The sequence below is a fragment of the Sorex araneus genome, chromosome 2, assembly GCF_027595985.1.
Source record: "Sorex araneus isolate mSorAra2 chromosome 2, mSorAra2.pri, whole genome shotgun sequence".
Classification (NCBI taxonomy): domain Eukaryota; kingdom Metazoa; phylum Chordata; class Mammalia; order Eulipotyphla; family Soricidae; genus Sorex; species Sorex araneus.
Genome location: NC_073303.1, coordinates 18,659,315 through 18,678,464, shown reverse-complemented (window position 1 = coordinate 18,678,464; position 19,150 = coordinate 18,659,315). Strand labels below are relative to the sequence as shown.

Sequence of the window (19,150 nt, the reverse complement as noted above, 5' to 3'; positions counted from 1 at the left end):
GCGAAATAATTTTATATTTATTAGCATGTTCCCAAAGACCCTCCAAAATACATCTGGGTCTTCAAACGACCTAACCCAAAAGCTTTCACCAAACTCAGAGGTTGTTAGGTTACTATTAAGTATCTGGCAAGGGGTAGGTTTTAATGAAGTGCTTTGTCCACTGATCCCATTGGAAGTGTCTTGGAACAGGACTTTCGGAAACTGTTTCCAGGTCTTTCTGATTCAGAACTCTATGAAGGTCCAACTGACCACGGGAGACCCAGGATAGAGAAAAGACCATCCTGCCTGTAGGAGGCTTGCAGTCTAGCAATACTATACGCGGAGTAGTTTCCTTTATAAAGCACAATACTACTTTGCTACTTTTATTGAATAGTACTCTCCTTTCTCAAATTTTTTTTGGCCTGGAATTGAGTCTCAAGATGAAGACAAAGGGGTGGGGAGGGGCTTGGACCCAGGTTGGTGGTAGAGCTCTTGCCGGGCCCCAAGTTCGATCCCTGGCACATCCTAAAGGCCAAGTTCAGTGCCCACAGCCCAGTGCTCTGTGGTCCCTGAGCCACACCAAAAGTGTAGAATTTCTAGTGTTGCCACAACCAAGGGTGTGCAACCCCCACAACCAAGGGTGTGCAACCCCTGATCCTCGCCACCACAGTAATAAAAGACGGGGTGGAGAAGGGGAGGAAAAGATAAATGAATGTGTAATGTGAGTTTGGCTCAAGCCTTTAACAGTTAGATAAAGATTTTGAACAAAGTGGACAATCATTTACTGTAAGTAATAAAATAATATTGATCACGCCATGGGATCGGAACCAAGGCTTCAGAGCCATCCATATGTACTAATTTGGAGATGACAAACTGGAACCTATTTATAACTTTTTAAGTATTTTATGGCTCTTTCCTTCCAAAGAAGCAACATTATATTGCACAAGGCCTGTGGATACACAAGTGTTTGTCTCTGCCAAAGGCAGCCAAGAGAGCATAAGGATTACCCAAGTATTGCTTTTCAAATCGGAATTTGTAATGGGCAATTGTACAGAAATATCTAGTGCTTAATAACCTTGAAACTTTGAATTCAGAAAGATTTTATAGCCCCAGGGCTACATGGTCTGATGGCTGAAGTTCATAAATCCACCAAGAATGGATCTGGCTCTTCGAACTCTGCCCACCTTTCCTTAATGGAAAACAAACCCTACTGTCCATAGTAAGGTTAAGGATGCTTAGCCCGGTGCCTGCCTGGAAGAGGGGGCACCCTGTGGTCTGCCAAGCCGAAGTGGGTGTGAATTGTGGCTCTTCTTGTTTAAATTGGTCTGGAAACTAAAGAATCCCTCCTCCTCTTCTTCACTTTGTTCTCAATCCCCCAATACAGGATTGCTGGAATTACCTCTGGGGACATCCAGGCATCATTTTAAAGAAAATGAAACCATTTTTTTTTTTTTTTGCCTTTTGGGTCATACCCGGCATACACAGGGGTTACTCCTGGCTCTGCACTCAGGAATTACCCCCTGGCGGTGCTCAGGGGATCATATGGGATGCTGGGAATCGAACTTGGGTTGGGCCCCATGCAAGGCAAATGCCCTCCCTGCTGTGCTATTGCTCCAGCCCCGGAAAATGAAACCATTTCAAAGTCAACAAATACTGGGGCCCAGTGAAGAGGATGAAAGCAGGGAGCTGAGGGCAGCTGCCTAATTTCTAGAAGTTGAGTTCTACCCCTGAGGTCAGAGGTTCTCATTTCCATATAGAGTTCCCCACTTCTCTCAGTGAATAGCCACACTTCTGGCTGCACCCTGACACCTTCCATCTCTGACCCTTTCATGGGGGGGGGGGGCGGGAATCCCAGGTCAAAGTGCCTCGTCTTGGGATTTCTCCTTTGTCACTTTGCTCCCCAGACACTGCCCAGTGGCACAGCAAGATGGTTACTGAATAGTTTTTTTTCTTGGTTTTAATTTTTTATTTTTTGGCTTTTTGGGTCACACCCAGCTATGCTCAGGGGTTACTCCTGGCTCTGTGCTCAGGTATTACTCCTCGCAGTGCTCGAGGGAAATCCTATGGGGATTGAACCCGGGTCGGCTGCCAGCAAGGCAAACGCCCTACCCCCTGACCTATTGCTCCGGGTTACTGAATGTTTTAAAACAAAAACACACCTTCTCTGTTTCACTGCTTGCTTTTTTTCCAATTTTGAAGAATTCTCTTCCCCCCTGTCAGTCCTTTCCTTCAGCAATGAGGAGAGGGTGTTGCCGACAATTTCATTCTCTGGCTCTCACAGACCTGAAAGTATGTGTCATTTTTCTTCATGCAGATTTTTAAAAACTCGAGTGGCTGTCTTCTTTCTCCATATCTCTCCCCTCACCCGCTCTCCCCAGGAGTCCCAACTTCAAGAAACCCTTGCTCTCAGAAAGTCCATCTGCAAGATGGAAAAAGTGACTGGAACATTTTGCAGAAAGACAGTTGCATTCCCATCCGTTTTTGCTGATGCAACAGAGCCTGAACTCTTGCAGAAGGGTGGGGTGTCCTCTTCCAGGGGCCCTGGAAAGAGAAATAGAAATGTATCAGGCCAGTAGGTGAACGTCCTGTACTGTCTGAAAGAGAAGCAGCTGCGGACATCCAGAGGCAATTACATTGTGTACTTCAGCATGAACTCCAGGTGGAAAAGACTCAGGAGAAAATTGTGTTCTGATAGGGGCGGGTTAAATGGTCTATTTACATTAAATATCTTCTCCCAAACCTCTATAGAGACCAAATGGTTTCCACCTTATTGAACGATACTATTGCTAAAAAGAAATTACAAAAAGCACACACACGTATATGTATGCATATATATATACATATATATATATATTACATAGAGAATGCACTAGTTTATTTTCTACCAAGGCTTTAAAGGGTTGGTAGAAACCAGTGGTTATGTAACAAGTTGATTTTTTTTTTAAATTTACACTCTTTACAATTACATCCTAATAACAACAGATGAAGTCGCATCACTGAAGATTCTTTTCAAAAACAAAGTAGAAACTAAGAGATTAATTCTTCGCATGGGGAGAGGGGGGGAGGTGTTAGGAGGGAACATCTCCCCATCTCCCCGGGGATGGGAGGAAACACAAATTCAGTGCCTTTCCGTGGCTGTTGGGGCTCCGAGGCTCGTTTACTTGAATGGGGCGCCCGGAGATGCCGGTCAGATACCAGTGTCTACCGTTACTTAGCTTGGCTGGCTCTCGCGGGCAATTAAAGGTAATGGTTCTCCCCAGCACCCCAAAGGCGAGCCCTCCTCCCCCGGACCCCTCCTCCGGCTGTCTAGCTACTTCGCCGCGGGCATCGGCTTTTTGGGGTCAAGGAAGGTTGGAGCGTGGGCGGAGAAGGGGAGGGGGGCGGGTTGCTCTCCTCCGGGTCCAAGCCCGCGAGTCTCCAACTCGGGTTGTCCATGGGTCCAAGCCCGCCGGGGGTTGGCCACCCGCGTCCCTGTGAGGCGCGCGGGGCCTCGGTGGCCCCCGGCTCCGCGCTCGGGGTCGCCAGGCGGCTCCCCGCGGCCGCGCTCTGCCAGGAGCTCGCGACGTCCCCCCCGGGCAGCGCCGCGCAGCTCCCTCTGCGGGCGCCGGTGCCCGCGCCCCGGGTCCCCGACGGGGTCACGGCGAGCGCCCCCAGCCCCCGGGGCGGGGGGAAGAGCAGACGCCCCGGCCGCCCGCGGCCGTCCCCGGCTCCCCCCCACCCACCCAGCGCCCGCGCCCGACTCCAGCCCGGCGGCCCGGGGAGAAGCAGCTGTTCCCAACAGCTGGGGGGCGGCGGCGCCCGGCGCCCCAGGTGCGGCCGCGGCCAATCGCAGGCGTCCGGCCCGCCCCCTCCCCAGCCGGGCGCCGACCCCCGGCCCGCGGGGGAAGGGAGCCGGGAGGGGAGCGGCGGCCTCGCCACTCGCCTGCCAGCGTCCGCGGCGGGAGGGAGCGAGCCCGAGCCGCAGGCGCGCCGAGGCCCCCCGCGGCGCCCGGACGCCCCCCGCCGCCCCTCTGCACGCCCAGCGCAGACGCCTCCCTCCTTTCCCAGCTAGACAGCTACCTCTGAGCGCGCACCGAGCCACCCTCTGATTTTTTTTTTCTATCTGGTTTTATTGCTTTTTTATTTTTCCATTTTGTTCTGGGCGGGGGAAGTGGGGTGCAATAGTGGGGGGAAGGACTCCCCGCCGGGTGAGTTGGAAAAGCGTTTGCACGTTTCTCCCCGACCCGGAGCCTCGCGCAGACGATCCCGAGGACTGGGAGCGCGACCGGCAGGGGGGGCGGCGGCGGCAGGAGAGAGCGAAGTCGGCGGCGGCGGCGGCGCGGCGGCGGCTGCTGTTGCTGCTGCGGCGGCTGCGGCGGCTGCGGCGGCGGCGGCTGCAGGCGACTTGGGAAGCCGCGCGCCCCGCGCCCTCGGCCGCCCCCCGCCGCCCGCGCCCACGGGCTCGCCCTCGGCCCCCGGCGGCCGCCCCCGCGGGCAGGAGACGCCGAGCCGGAGGAGGAGGCGCAGCCGCTGCCCGAGCCGCAGCCGCAGCCGCAGCCGGAGCCGGAGCCGGAGCCCGAGCGGCGGCGCGGGCGCGAAGATGCACACGACGCAGAAGGACACGACGTACACCAAGATCTTCGTCGGGGGGCTGCCCTACCACACCACCGACGCCAGCCTGCGCAAATACTTCGAGGTCTTCGGCGACATCGAGGAGGCGGTGGTCATCACCGACCGGCAGACGGGCAAGTCCCGGGGCTATGGATTTGTAAGTTGCGCGGATGCTGGGGAGTGGGGCGGGGGCCCACGGTGGGGAGGGGGGGAAAGCAAATAATAATAACAATAATAATAATCATGGTGGGGGGGCGAGTCGAGGAGCGAGAATACGGGAGTGGAGGTAGAGGGGGTTGCAGGGAGGGCCTGAGAGGCTCGAAGTTGGGGGAGTGGGGGGGCTCCGCTGCCCCTCGGCTCGCTCCCCGCTGAGCTGAAAGTTTGCGCGCCCGGGCGCTGGGGGAGGGAGGGAGTGAGGGAGGGCCGGCGTCTGCTCCCGGGGCTCGGCGGGGTCGGGGGCCGAGCAGGGGGTGGAGGGGTGGGGGAAGGAGAGAACTGGAATGACTGCTGGTTTGTGTGGGTTTTTTTTTTTTTTTTTTTGCGGGGGAGGGAGTGCGGAGGGGCCCCGGCCCCCCGCAGAAGCGCCTGCCCGGCTCGGAGGCCGGTCGCTAAGCACGCTGTTGCTTTGTAAAACTGCGTGGCTCCTGGCGTTGGCGCGGCCAGCCGGACGCCCGGGGAGGTCTGGGGCTCGGCCCTTTCTCGCCGCCGCCCTCCTCGAGGACCCCATTTCATTGCAAAGGTAGATTATTATTATTTATTTTGCAAAGACTCGGGGCGCCGAGGGGCGGGGGGTGGGGGTGCGCGAACTGCAAACGCGTACACCGTCGTGGAGATGGGCACGTTGCAAACAGGCGTGCAGATTCGGAGGCTGCTGCTGGCCGATCCAGGAACCCCCCCAGAGCAGGACAATAGCTATTGTCTCGGGGGAGTGTTTTGCTGGGAGTCTGGGAGCACCGGGCGGAAGTCAGGCTGGACTTTTTCTCTCCAAGCGAACCTCGGCTCTCAGCCTGGGTCGGGACCTGAGACGCGGGGGGTGGGCGGGCGCGCGGGCCAGCTGGGGCGGAGGGAGGGAAGGAGAGAAGGTGGGAGGTCTGGTCTCCGGAGAGCGGATCTAGAAAAGTTCTTAGCCGAATATTCAGGCTTCCGAATGCACCTAGGCCCTGCTAGCACCCTGCAAGGTTTGGCGGGGGTGTGGGTGGCGTAAATAGGGATTTCTTCCTTTCTGTTCTTCCCCCCCCCCCCCGATTTATTTGCACGGGCGATCAGTGCCGCAGGAGGAAGCGTTTAGGGTCGCCTGCAGTTTTCTCGGGGAGGACTTTGCTTGGTTAATCGAGACCCCCCTTCTTTTCCCCTGTCTGTCCGTCTTCTGCGTCGGTAAGGTCACCATGGCTGATAGGGCGGCCGCGGAGCGAGCCTGCAAAGACCCCAACCCCATCATCGACGGCAGGAAGGCCAACGTCAACCTGGCATACCTGGGAGCCAAACCCAGAATCATGCAACCAGGTGAGACACGCAACAACCCCCTCCCCGCTACGGCACCTGGACAGCCCCCCACCCCCCCACACACACTTCTGAGCATGCAACCAGGTGAGAAACGCAACACCGTCCCCCGCCACTGTACCAGAACACCACACACACACACACACACACACACACACACACACACACAAACACACACACAGGTTTCTGAGCATGACAGAATTTCTGGTTTCGAAAATCAGGCTTCCTTGAGACAGTATTGAGCCAAGTTGAACCATCACTGGTCCAGGACATTCAGGATGAATGAGAGCCCTTAAAAGCCCCTTTCAGGTCTTGAAACTGTAACTCAGGAGAGCAAAATTAGATCCTGGGGTGTGTGATAGATCCGTGGGAGGGGGCGGGGATGTCTGACGCTTCCTGGGGTGTCTGACAGTTTCTGTACTCCCAGGCCTAGGGGCTGGTCCTGAGAGTGATTTGATCATAAATTGCTCACAGTTTTCCAGTTCTTTAGCCCACTGTCACTGATTCTCTGGGCCCTGATTTCTGCTTTTACTTCTTATTTGGTGTTTCTCTTACCAACCACCAGTTGCCCTATAGAGGGATCTGACTTCAGTTGAACTCTTACCCAGGGTGGTGTCTGGATGGTAAATGCTCAGCATAAAACCACAGCATATAGGTAAAGAGAAAGAGAGCAGGTTTACAGAATGCAGGGGCCCTCATTGTGCCAGAATAAGAAAGTGAGGTGTAGAAGTGAGAAATGGTTGTTCCGAAGTTAAGCAATCTATCAGGAGGAGCCCCGGGAAACAGAATTTTGTCTATGTGAGAAGGAAAAATCCCTTTTGATTTGTTTGCATCATTGTCAGTTGCAGTAGCACAAATAACAAGAGAATCCACTGTTGCACAAATGTAATCTTTTTCTTAGGTAAGCAACATTGTTTGATTAAATCATGGGCTGTTCACTTTTATATCTTTACATCTGAAATTCTGGAAAGAGACTGACATTTCCATTCAAATGAATTTGCTAGCAAATCAGTTTGTCAAGAAAGAGTAAATGTGCAAACAACCAGGAGCGTTGAAAATACATATTTGTCTAATCCATTGTATGTGTACTATTCAGGAAAAAGGAAAGGGTAGTTTTCCCCCTGAATTATCTGCACCTTAATCTCTAACATATATATAATCTCCCAAAGCATTGTGTAAAACACTCCAGAATGTTCTAACTTATGAAAAGTTCTTTTTTAATAATGCATGATTCCAGATTGTTGGAATATTTGTGACATGTAGTTTCATTCATCTTATTATTCCTTGGTCTAATTTTCTGAGTTTTTATTCTATGTCTAAACAGTATAATTTTTAGTTTCCAAGTAGAGCCTATAAAAAGCTTTACTTTGGATCAGTAACAATATTAATGAAAATGACTTTTTATATATTTAGTCTCAACAGTATTGAATAATTCTTGTCTTTTCTAAGTGAGAGTCGTTGCATTTTATATGTGGAAGAAATGAATGCCCAGCCATGTACAAATAGAGAATGTGGTATGTTTTATTGTTAGGTTTTGCCTTTGGTGTCCAACAAATTCATCCAGCTCTTATACAAAGACCTTTCGGGTAAGTCGATTGATCAGGCCTCCTAGATTTTAATACAACTCACTTGTTAGCCTGCCATTTTGTTAAGTACAAACAAAACCATGTCACAGGATGTTCCTGGTTATATCTATCTATAGATGATTGTGTATTTTTAATGCTGATACTCAAAATATTTTTAGATGAGTCAAGTTATCTGCCCCAGTATGCAGCCTCCAAACCAGACAAAACTTTTGAGCTTATGATTTACAAAACCAAACCAAAATACCAGGTATGACTTGTGTACCAGACGATTGTGTCCAACCCCATTACCACTGCTCAACTTGACTCAATTTTATTTATCTCTTTCTAACCTGACAGGGCTCGTATACAGTTAAGCTAACTGATGAGAAGGATACGATGATAAGAGGTGGAATAGTTCTGTTTGGAATTAAACTCTGTAACCGGTAGACTCAGACACACAAGCTCAGATGGTGATTAACGATGCATGGATGTTGGTGTTGTTGATTTTATTTTTCACAATAGTCAATAGACCTCCGTGTGCTTTATTTTATTTATTACAGTAATGAAGTGGTGTTGATAGCTAAACTGTGTGCTTTTACTTAATTGAAAAGAGCTGTAGTGAAAGTGTTTTCTTTTCCTCGGGGAAGGGGCTCTCTGTGTTTGGAGTTTTGGTGGCGGTGTTGAGGAGTGTTGACTTTTGACTTTGCCATGGGAAGCAAAGGCCTTTTTTTTCCCCCTTGCTTTTAAGCTATAGCCTGTGACTTCCATTTAACCAAATTTTTTTGTAGTGAGTGCTAAATTGTGTGATTTTTCTCTGTAAGAACACGGATTCATTGCTTGCATGCCCTAAGTTTCTGTCTCACTGGGAAGTTTTCTGGGAATGGGTTCTTTTCTTTTTTAGAATGTGTATCCGTTCTTAGGCCATCCCATATAAAGGTTCCACCACTGTCATCTGATTTCACTGATTTCGCCAGTAGAGTCAGGTAGCACTAACTTACCTTCAGATCTAGCTTGGGTGCACAGCTGGCTCAGAAACTTATTATCTCTGGATCCTGTGATCGCCAGATTCCCTCATCTGAGCTCCCTATTTCTTTTTCATTCAGGCATGATGTGGGTGAGGGGTCCTCCTACCCACCAAACACTTGAGTACGGTCGGGCTGCATTCTGCAGCAGCCATCATCATTTTTTGTCACTCCGATACTGGAGATCTAAATGTTCTTTGACTGCTTGAGAAGTATTTTGTCCTGAACAATAGCTGCTTGGATAACTTAGCATCTACACGGGTAAGCTGCCAGACTGGGATCCGTTTACATGAGAGCTCTCTCCGTGTCTCCAAACATACACTCCCAACAATAGTGATGATTTGAGGGCCTGGAGCCATAGTACTGCAGGTAGGGCGCTTGCCTTGCATGCGGCTGACCCAGGTTCAGTTCTCGGTGTCCCATATGGTCCCTTGAGCACCACCAGGTATGGCCCAAAAACTAGAAATTTTTTCTAAAAGGTAATAATTTGACTTGGGAAAATCATGTTATGTTTTCCATGAGCATCTCAAACTCTGCTTTGAGAGCTCTCACGCTGTCAACTCTTACTTTTTAAAAAAAGTATCTTCAATCCCATATGATTAGAAAAGGCCTTCATATACCCACAGTTGTATCAGAGTTCCACCCAAACCATCCTGGATTCTGGCAAGTCGTGGACAGTTGGTTCCAGCTGCTGCCTCCATGCTCCCAACTGCCTTGATCTGGATCAGTGGTTTTCAGCCTTTTCACGCCTCCTGACTAGTAGTTCGCAGACCAATAAGGCAACAGTAAAAACCATTATTTATAATAGTATTTTGTGTAGTTATTTTTAAATGCAATATTATTCAATGAAAAAACATACAGATATTTGAATATAAAATAACCAAACCAGCAGAACTGGCCACTGAAAACCACTGGTTCCTGATCACTTTAAGCAGGAAAATCCCCTCCGCCATAAGTAATGTTGAACCGACTCTTTTTTCAGCCAAATCATGTTAGATCAGTTGGAGGATGAAATCGAGCAGCAGGTGTTGGCATGTGGGTTTTTTTCCAATGTATTTATTAGTGGGCCATACAGAATAAGGTAATTGCATTTTACTCTGGGAAGCAAAATTGTCCCAAGCTAATCATTTCCATCGAATTATTTTAAGTACTGAGGAAATCCACAATAGCGAGGAAATAGGAAAGTTGGAGAAGTTAGATGGGGTTTGTAGATTGACTTAAACTTGAACCAGGGCATTTGTGCTTGTCAGGTGCTTCTTTAAGAACAGACACAAGGAGTGGGGTGAGCATGCATAAAGGCTTGGGAAAGAAAGACTCCATGTACAGAGAAACCAGGCCATCGACGAGGGTGATGCAGAAATTTGGATTGGTGGTGGTGGTGATTGTGGATCTTGGAGAAAGAAAAGAACATGAAGAAGGACATTCAAAGATATCAGATAAAAACTTTTAAATCAAAGATGTTTTGATAGTAATGTTTCATTCTTCATCCCCTTGGCTATTAGTGGCCTGACAAAGGGCTCTTATTTTTACTGTTCGCATAAATTGTTTGAACTTGAGATTCTTATTAGAAATAGATAGCATTCCAGATGTGCCAAGCAAGCCTTCTCTCTGTTTCAAGCCATTCTCAAAACACTGTTGTAATTTCCAGAGTCTGTACCTAACAAATCACACCTGGTCATCCCAAATTCTATTTGAATGCCACATGCTCTTATTTTAGACCTAGAAAGAAGCTTGAGAATTTTCTGTTGTTGTTTCACTTACCTTGTTTGAAATCCTAGTGACTGTTAAAGTATTCGTTACATGGGCCTTTAATGGCCTCAGATCATTCTGAGCTTTCACAGGGAATTTCAGATGTTACTCGGTGGTTAGATATATAGAAACTTGTGAATTTGCTGAACAGTAACTTATAAGTAGTTGATGTTCAAAGGAAACATTTTCTGATTGAAATCTTGGAGTGGAGAGATTGCCGATTTGTGAGTAAAAAATTCTAGGCTAGTTTAGATACTGTTGAAATGCACTTAAACATTGGCTGTATAATTAGAAGCCCTGAGCTTATATTATTGGGGTTAGCACTGTGCTAAGTGCTGTACCATCCACTAAAAGGTATGGGAGGGGCAGGATCTTCCATTCACTGCACCTCTGCTTACTGATAAAAGAGAGTAACATGAATTAGGTCATTTAGTGCTCATAATTGTTAATGTTCTGTTTTGCTTTGGGGGCCACATCTACAAGTGTTCGGGGCTTGTTCCTGGTTCTGCTCAGGAATCTCACCTGACAGTACTTGGGGGACCATCTGCACTATTGGGGATTGAACCCAGGTTGACCACGTGAAAGGCAAGCATCCTATTATTTCTAGGATGCTCTACTATTTCTCCTTCAACCACACTTATTATTTGATGAAGACATCATGAAATGTCTTTCACTCTGTGGGTGAAAAAGAACAAGACAGAGAGATTAAATTTCCCATAGGGCTCGTAATGGACATTGTCTGAGTTTCATACGTTTTGTCCTATGTCAAGGCACAACCAAAATGTCTATTCTCTCTTGTCCTCTCTTAAAAAAAAAAAAGTATGCTGAAAAGTCCCCCCAAAGGGCCATCCACTGAATCACCATGTGGAAAGTTACAAAGCTTTCAGGTTTAAGTCTCAGTTATACAATGCTCGAACACCCATCCCTTCACCAGTGCACATATTCCACCACCAAGAATCACAGTAAACCTCCCCTTAACCCCCCCACCCCCACCTCCCCAGCTCCCCACCCTGCCTGTGTAACTGATAAATTTCACTTTCACTTTACTTTGATCACATTCAATATTTCAACAAAAAACTCACTATTGTTTGGATTTTCTCCCCCCTAAAGTCGGACCCGCTGAAAAGGAAGCATTTGATCATTTGTTTTTCATTGCTGAGAATGAAGAGATATGAGGAGGGACTTGCATTCAGCGCGCAGCGATGTAGGGTTGGAAGTATTAGGTTCATTTCCCCTGGAAGAGTACATGAGCACAGGCAGATAGGGTTTCCATATCAGCAGGTAGAGAGGGGAGGGAAATTGGTGGCTTAGCAAGCGGGGTGGGGAGAGCTTAGATGGGGATCTAGAAATGAGCGGTATATCCAGAAAACATTCACGACCGTGGTCCGGGTGTGTTCGAGGAGGTGGGAAGAAGTACTGGCAAACTCTCTCAGTAGTATAAAAGGCCTAGCATTCTGGAGTCTAAGAAGTTTGCAGTTCGGTTGTAAAGGACCACAGAGTTTGAACAGGACAGTGAGATGGAGACTGGTCACGCGGGGATTTGGTGGAAGAGGAAGCCAGTTAGGATGCTGCTTCAGAAGTCACAGAGTGGGACTAGGGAGTCAAGGGCGTGTGGGTCTTGTGTGCTCAAGGACCTGAGTTCAAGCCTTTGGCACTGCATGGCCCCTCAAGTACCACTGGATGTGACACCGGGGATCCCTAGTACTACTGGGCTACAGCAATACTGTGTTCCTGGGTGGAACATTGAACAGTCAGCCCCGTTAGTGAAGTATCACCGGGAGTGACCTTCCACGGTCCCCAAACAGTGATGGGAGCCTCCCCCCGTATAATTTTACATTTAAAATGATTTTCAAAGTCACAGAGAAAGATTGGAAAGAAAGTATAAGGTTTAGAGTGCATCCTGGCCTTGTGGCTGACCTTTATTTAGATCCTTAGCATGACATTCTTGGCCAAGAATTACCAGGTGCAGCCTTAGAGACCCCCAAGTTCTACCAGGATATTCTGGGTAGACCCTAGCACCCCAGGGCCCAGGCAGCACTGCGTCCTCTGGCCTTTGCATCGAACTGCCCAGAGGGGCCCCCAGGTCTCCTAAGTCCCTCTTGAAAAACCTCCCCAAGACCCCCCCCCAAAATAATTCCCAACACAGGAATTCCTTCCTAAGTGCCACATTACCCTCTCCCTGGCTCTGCCTTTCTTCCTGGCCCCAGACATTTTAGACTCTCCTTGGTCTCCTGGGGTCAACCTTTCCCTTAAACCTTCAAAGACTCAAGGTTTCCCCCCACCCCGCGCCATCCAGACCCCCTCTGATCCCCCACGCACCAAACTTCATCTCTGACATCAGTGGGAATTCCACACTCTGATTGCTCCGCATTATCAAATCCGAACTGTTCATGTAAAATCAATACAGAGGCAAGAACCCTGTCAGCAGCCGTGGCTGTCTTCTAATGCACTTGACATGCATACGCGCACACACAATTTTGTCCTGCCTGTCTGCTCCGCTTCTTAGCGAACAGCTTGTAAATGCATCGTGCACGCATGCACACACACACGCGCGTCTTGCCTGTTTGTAAGCTAAACTTATTTTTAGCGAAGGGCCTTATTCAAAGATAAGATCCTCCTCGCCAGCTCAGGGTGGTTCCTGGGACCTTGGGAACCGAGGGGTTAATGTTTCAGTATCAGTGAGCGTCCTACTGGCTGGCCCTTGCAGCTGATAGATGTTTCACTTTGGCCTTATAAAGACATTTTACCCGCTGGAAACCCTTGTCGCCTGACAGGATCAAAAATAGCCCCGCTGCAGCCCCTGCTGTCCATCACAACGTGAAAACTGGCAGGCATGCTGGCTCGCTTCGGCCTGTCTTCACTGGGCCGTGTCACCTCTAGTGCCACACCTGTCGCTGGGAGAGGGCTGGTCCCCGACCTGCAGGGAAGTTTGGGGTGCGGGCCTGACCGTGCATCTAGTTTCTGACAAGCAACTAAGAACATCTCCTAAGTGTCCTCGGAAACACTCGATGACGTTGTTTCTCCTGGCACTGGGAAAGATATACAAGTGGAGTGAAATGGAGTGTATTTTTATCGCGGGGGTCGGAGTTCGCTACCCTCTGTGATAAATCCATCTTTTCCATGGATGTTCATTAATGAGTGCTTTCAGTAAAACTTGGGCCAGGCCAAGCCAAATCTCTGGCTTTCGAAAATCTAAATGGGAGATTTTCTGTTTGGCGTGCTTTCCAATGTGAGGACTGTAACTTGTGCGTGGATGCTGAGAGGCCAGCTTGGCCAGCAACCAGATGGCATCCTCGTGGTGGAGTTTCAGAAAGGGGAGCATTTGGGGGACAGGGAAGTGCCTACGGGATAGAGCACTTGTGCTGGATGTGTGAAGTCCTGGGTTCGATCTTGGCACCACTGAGAGAGAGATGGGGTGGAGGGGGAGGATTTGGATGGAGAGTCTTGTTAACAGAGATGAAAATGAACATATTCATGGCAGTGTTTTAAATTGCAAGTCATGAACCATAAGAATGGGAATTGAGAAGCTTGAGGGTTTTTTCTTAATAATCTCTTGTGAATTTGGGGTTTTACTTTTTTTTTTAGCAAAATTAACTTTTAAGTAAGGTCATGGGAGTTCATGTGTTATGTCATCTTCGAATGTATAATGCTTACAAGGTACTGAATTTTGTTTCACTTTCTTGAACTTTTGCAGGATAATTTATAGCAATAGAATGGATGTGTTTGGGGCAGATTTAAAGATTTGCATATAAGCTGTGTCAATGTGGAGGATAAAACAAGGGTATTAGATGCACACAAAAAAAAACACTTTTTTTTTTTTACTCACAGTGTTACAGAAGCCTTTTAAGTTTATGTTAACTGTAGAAATATTTAGTTGTGTCTCCCTGTCCCCTTCCTATTCCCTCAACCTCATCATTTCCCCAAAACCCCTTCTGTCTGTCTTGCATAGAGATAAACAAGCTGGCTGACCTTCCGTTGCCCGATAGTCAAACAGGTTTGGTTGACCCTTATGAATGTTACGGAGAAAAAGAAAGAGAGAAAGACCAAAAGTGTGCTGCACTTCTCTTTGGGAATCACTGCCATGAATGCTAATAGCATTTCAGTAGCTTCCCACTACAGCCTGGTGATAGAGTGAGCTGCACTACAGTCAGTTTGAGAAGTGTGATTCTGCTGTGTGTACCACACTTGTGAACTTTTAAAACTCCTTTGTTACTTTGTCGCCTGCTTCTTTTCTTGATGATTATTTTTAATAAGGGTGACTGAGGTTGCCGAGAGATTAATGTGTGCTGAGTCTGCATAGCAACTTCCAGTAGGGTTGCCATGATACTAAACAGACAGATTTTGTTGAAAATGGGGATGGGGGAGACTTACTCAACCCACCGCCCCGGGCATTGAAAACGTCACGGATTGCCTTGTGGGCATCCTCCCCGACACCCCCAAATCAGCGCCAAGAGTCTTCCCACTTAGCCGGCCAGTTTTTTTGTCGTATGAACAGCCGGCCAACGAGCCCAAAAGTCTTGATGAAAAAAAAAAAGTCTTCATCAATGGAGCTACCTCCTAGGTGCACAGCCTTGGCGAACCCTCACCTTGGTCTGCCAACCTGGGCTCCAAGGCCCGGTGCTGCTTCTAAAAGGATGCTAAAATCAACATCTCCCAAGGGGGATCCGATTTGGGCGACTCGCTTCCTTCTATTTATTTATCTATTTATGTAATTTATCGGTCTTGCCCCCCACCTCTCCAAGACTTTGGCTACTACATACCCCGCCCCCGCCCGCCCCCAGCCCTCTAACAAAGTAGGTATTGTGGCAACCCTATGCTCATAATAACCACTAAATGGGGCGGGGGGGGGGGGTGTCTGACGGCTTGAAGCCAGGCTGGGAAGAGAGAGGGGGCGGCCACCGCCTGATGCTCTTTTGCTCTCCCCCCCGCACCCCCACCCCGTCTCTCCGCAGGATCCCGGCCCACTACGTGTACCCGCAGGCCTTCGTGCAGCCCGGCGTGGTCATCCCGCACGTGCAGCCCGCCGCCGCCGCCGCCTCCACCGCGCCCTACATCGACTACACCGGCGCCGCCTACGCGCAGTACTCGGCCGCCGCCGCCGCCGCCGCCGCGGCCGCCGCCTACGACCAGTACCCGTACGCCGCGTCCCCGGCCGCGGCGGGCTACGTCACGGCGGGGGGCTACGGCTACGCCGTGCAGCAGCCCCTCGCCGCCGCCGCGCCCGGGACCGCCGCGGCCGCCGCCGCCGCCGCCGCCGCGGCCGCCGCCTTCGGCCAGTACCAGCCCCAGCAGCTGCCCACCGACCGGATGCAGTAGAGCTGCCCCGTGATCCCCGCGTGGAATCATCATCGTGTTCTCTCTCGGCCTCCCCGTTTTTCCAATTTTTTTTTTTTAGTTGCTAATCAGTTTAACATTGACTTAACAGCTTTAAAAAAAAATGCAAAAAAGAAAAAAAAAAGCTAAGCTATGGTGAAGCAACCTTTTTTTTTTTTTTTGGTGTAATACTCCAGGAAGGTTCTTAGATAGGGGGGTGGGGGCGGGGCAGTTGGGGCTCAGTTTCAGAAATCGATCCCAAAGAGCCAGTGTCAATGAAAGGCCACCGTGGAAAGGCTGGCAAAGTGGCCATGAAACTTCCTTCACTTTTTAGAACGGGAGTATTCTTTTTTTTTCTTTTTTTTTTTTCCTCGTTTTATAGTATCAGGGAAGCAAACTGCCTTTTACAAGTTAGAAAATGCTATTTGAATCTAGTTGAACCAGGGAATACAGAGTGAGCAATATGTAGCTTGAATTACCTTTAAAAGTAGTCATTGTGTTTTTGTTTTGTTTCTTTTGTTTTTTTTTCCTTTTTTAAAAAACAAAATGGTGAAAAGCACTGATTGTCATTTTTAGCAATCGCTCATGGCCTACAGAACTTGTTCAAGTCAGAAGGAACTTTTCTTCCTATCTCAAAAACGGGCATCGAACAATCAATCATTCTCGGAGCGTGGCGGTGGGGGGGGACGTGGGGGGCAGGCACCAAAGCTATTTTCTCATCCAGCCTGTGGATGACTGGGACTGCAGCAAGAGATGTGGAATTACAGGGCGTAACAGCTGTACAGACAATCAGTAACACACACAGTTCTGGAAAGAACACATCACTTGTGCTTGTTGGATGAGCTCCTCGGCATTCTAATCCCTCTCCCCATCCTGTTTCAATTTTGGGAAACTTGTATCTGCTGGTGTCAGCTTTTGCTACTACAGCCTTCTCTTTCTATTTATTGTGTTGACTCGTGGCTTAGGAATCAAGGCAGGCCAAGTTTGCAGACTCCAGGCCCTTAAGCACCATCTTAAGGACATTTATTTCCCCCCCCTCCTCCCCATCCTCCCTCTTTTTAGATAATTTTACACTTTTCAGTGTCTATTTCAGAGTCCTATTTAAAACTATTTATTAGTGAATACAGTACACGAGACGACAAGGTTACTGAGATGACGATTCTTCAAAGGTTAATGAGAATGTGGTTTATACTGTGCCTTAATAGTAATGCTATTTAAGATATTTATTTTTAAGTTTTACTATGCTGCATTCTAAAGAAAGGAACTTTAGATGTGACACTGTAAAATTATGTATTCATCTCATGGCATAAATTATTTAGTAGGTCTAGTTGTAGCATATTAAATATTAACCTATTCAGCTGAAGATGCCGACGTGGATTTATTTAAATTCATATGTGCACTGTAGAAGAGTACTCTTACATGAACACATTTTAGTTTATTTTAGTTTTTAGGTTTTTTAAGGAAAAAAAAAACAGTATATTGCTAGTTCCATGCTTCCTTCTCTGATTTTGCTCATGTAGACCTCATTTATTGGGACTTCATTGGTTTAACACTTTTCTTGTGTAGTTTATGTAGTTTTTAAATGCTGCTTTACATTTCCTTCTGAAACTGCAATACTTGCGATTTTTATTCTTAAACTAAATTGAATACTATTTTACACTGTATTGGATTTTTATACTTGAACAATTTCATACAAGGGAAGACAGGTTAGCATTTTTATGGACTTTCTCCATTATCACTGGATTTACTTTTAAGTATTCCCGTACTAGACAGTGTTATGTAATGTAGACATGACTCTCCCGTGCAAATTATTTATTCATTGTGTATATTGCTTTATAACATTTCAGATCTTCTAATCTATTCACTTGTATTAAATATAATTTTTAAAAACTTCTGTTGCACTGATTGTTTCTCATTTTGTCATAGAAGTGGAACTCTTTCTCCTTTCCACCAGAATTAATGGCCATAATTGAAAGGTCATAATCTTGGTGAGCAGAACACCTTGTTTTTATACCTTTCGGGTGAGATTTGCATGGATTTCTCCTCTATAATGTTGAGCTAATAATAACTGCCTCACCTGGTTATTTAAATCAGGATATTTCAATTGTGTGACTAATTGGAATCAAACCAGTATCTAATAAGCATTCTACTAAGGGTCAGTGGTCATAGTAACTAGACTACCTCATGCTTAGAGCTCAGATTGAACATTGAAATGTTTTTGTTTTTTAATTCTAGCCACGATGAGATGGGAGCATCTAGTGAGATATATATTAGACAATGAAATGAATGATTAACATCTTGATAATTTTAAAATGTCTATGTTAGGTTCATTGTGGGATACATTGTTACTCTCTTGATTTCAGTATTTACCAAATCCATCATAGAATATCTTTTCTTCAACCCCTTTTGTTTTCAGAAATGATAATGAATGTTGTGATCATATTGTGCCCTGTATTTCATGGTACCTCATGCAACTTGAAGCCATCACCATCACAAGTTAAAATTTTGCTTAATTTCCCAAAGATAGTAGACTCTACTTTAACCCAAGGGCAATAGGCATTATTGCACTTCAGGGAAATATCTGAGATCAGTAAAATAATTTCTAAGTTATTTAACTCGGTCAAAATATCAATGATTATCTTATTTCAAAAGATATGTTCCATAGTTACATTTTCAGATTTATGGAAGGTCCCTCTTGGCCTCATTAAGCCATATTTTGATTGATGAACTTGAAAATAAAACATTTGATTTATCAATTAAAAATAGGTCAGACAGTTCTGGGAAAACCTTGTCAAAAATAGCTCTGCTCAGAAAACCAAAGGTCTACCAACTTCTGGTTGTTTCTCCCTTGGGAGAATTTTCTGATCTATATAATAACAATATTAACAAGTTTACTGAGGCCCAAGTTTTACTTTATAGAATGCTGAGACCTACATTTGTAAAACTAAAGTTCTTAACGTTTAGCCAAGAGAGAAAGAATGATCATGATTAAAGTCTGCATTGGTCAAGCAGACTGTTATATTTGCACTGAGAAAAAGCAGCGGGGGCCAGAGCCGTAATCCAGTGGCAGGGCGTTTGCCTTGCACTCTGCTGGTCCAAGTTCCATCCCCAACATCCCATAGGGTCCCCTGAGCACTGCCATGAGTAATTCCTGAGTACAGAGCCAGGAGTAACCTCTGAGCACCACCGAGTGTGACACGCCCCCCCCCCCCCCCGCCAAAAATTGGGCCTGAGATCTAAAGAACTGGCCAACTCCAAAAGCAATTGTGAACCCCTGTTCACTAGTAAAGCGTGAGTTGGTAGAAACCCTCACAGTTGCTCTAGCGGCCTATCAGGCTGTACTAATTAAATAAATTGATGGGGGCATTTTAGAAATTAAAATATTAGGCAAATGGGGGCCTGGAGCACAGCGGGTAGGGCATTTGCCTTGCA

At 47.4% G+C, this 19,150-nt stretch overlaps 1 protein-coding gene across 2 annotated transcripts; it reads left to right on the top strand.

Moving 5' to 3' along the window:
* The first annotated feature begins 4,440 nt into the window (after positions 1-4,440).
* Positions 4,441-17,612, top strand: RBM24 (RNA binding motif protein 24). Of its 2 annotated transcripts, XM_055129429.1 has the most exons (4): positions 4,441-4,726; positions 5,949-6,072; positions 7,601-7,655; positions 15,358-17,612. In XM_055129429.1, exons 1-4 carry the CDS (start codon positions 4,559-4,561, stop codon positions 15,719-15,721), a joined length of 711 nt encoding a protein of 236 aa, XP_054985404.1. In that variant the 5' UTR covers positions 4,441-4,558; the 3' UTR covers positions 15,722-17,612. The 2 variants fall into 2 exon arrangements, with proteins under 2 accessions (XP_054985404.1, XP_054985405.1); XM_055129430.1 differs by lacking the exon at positions 7,601-7,655.
* The last annotated feature ends 1,538 nt before the right edge of the window (positions 17,613-19,150 follow it).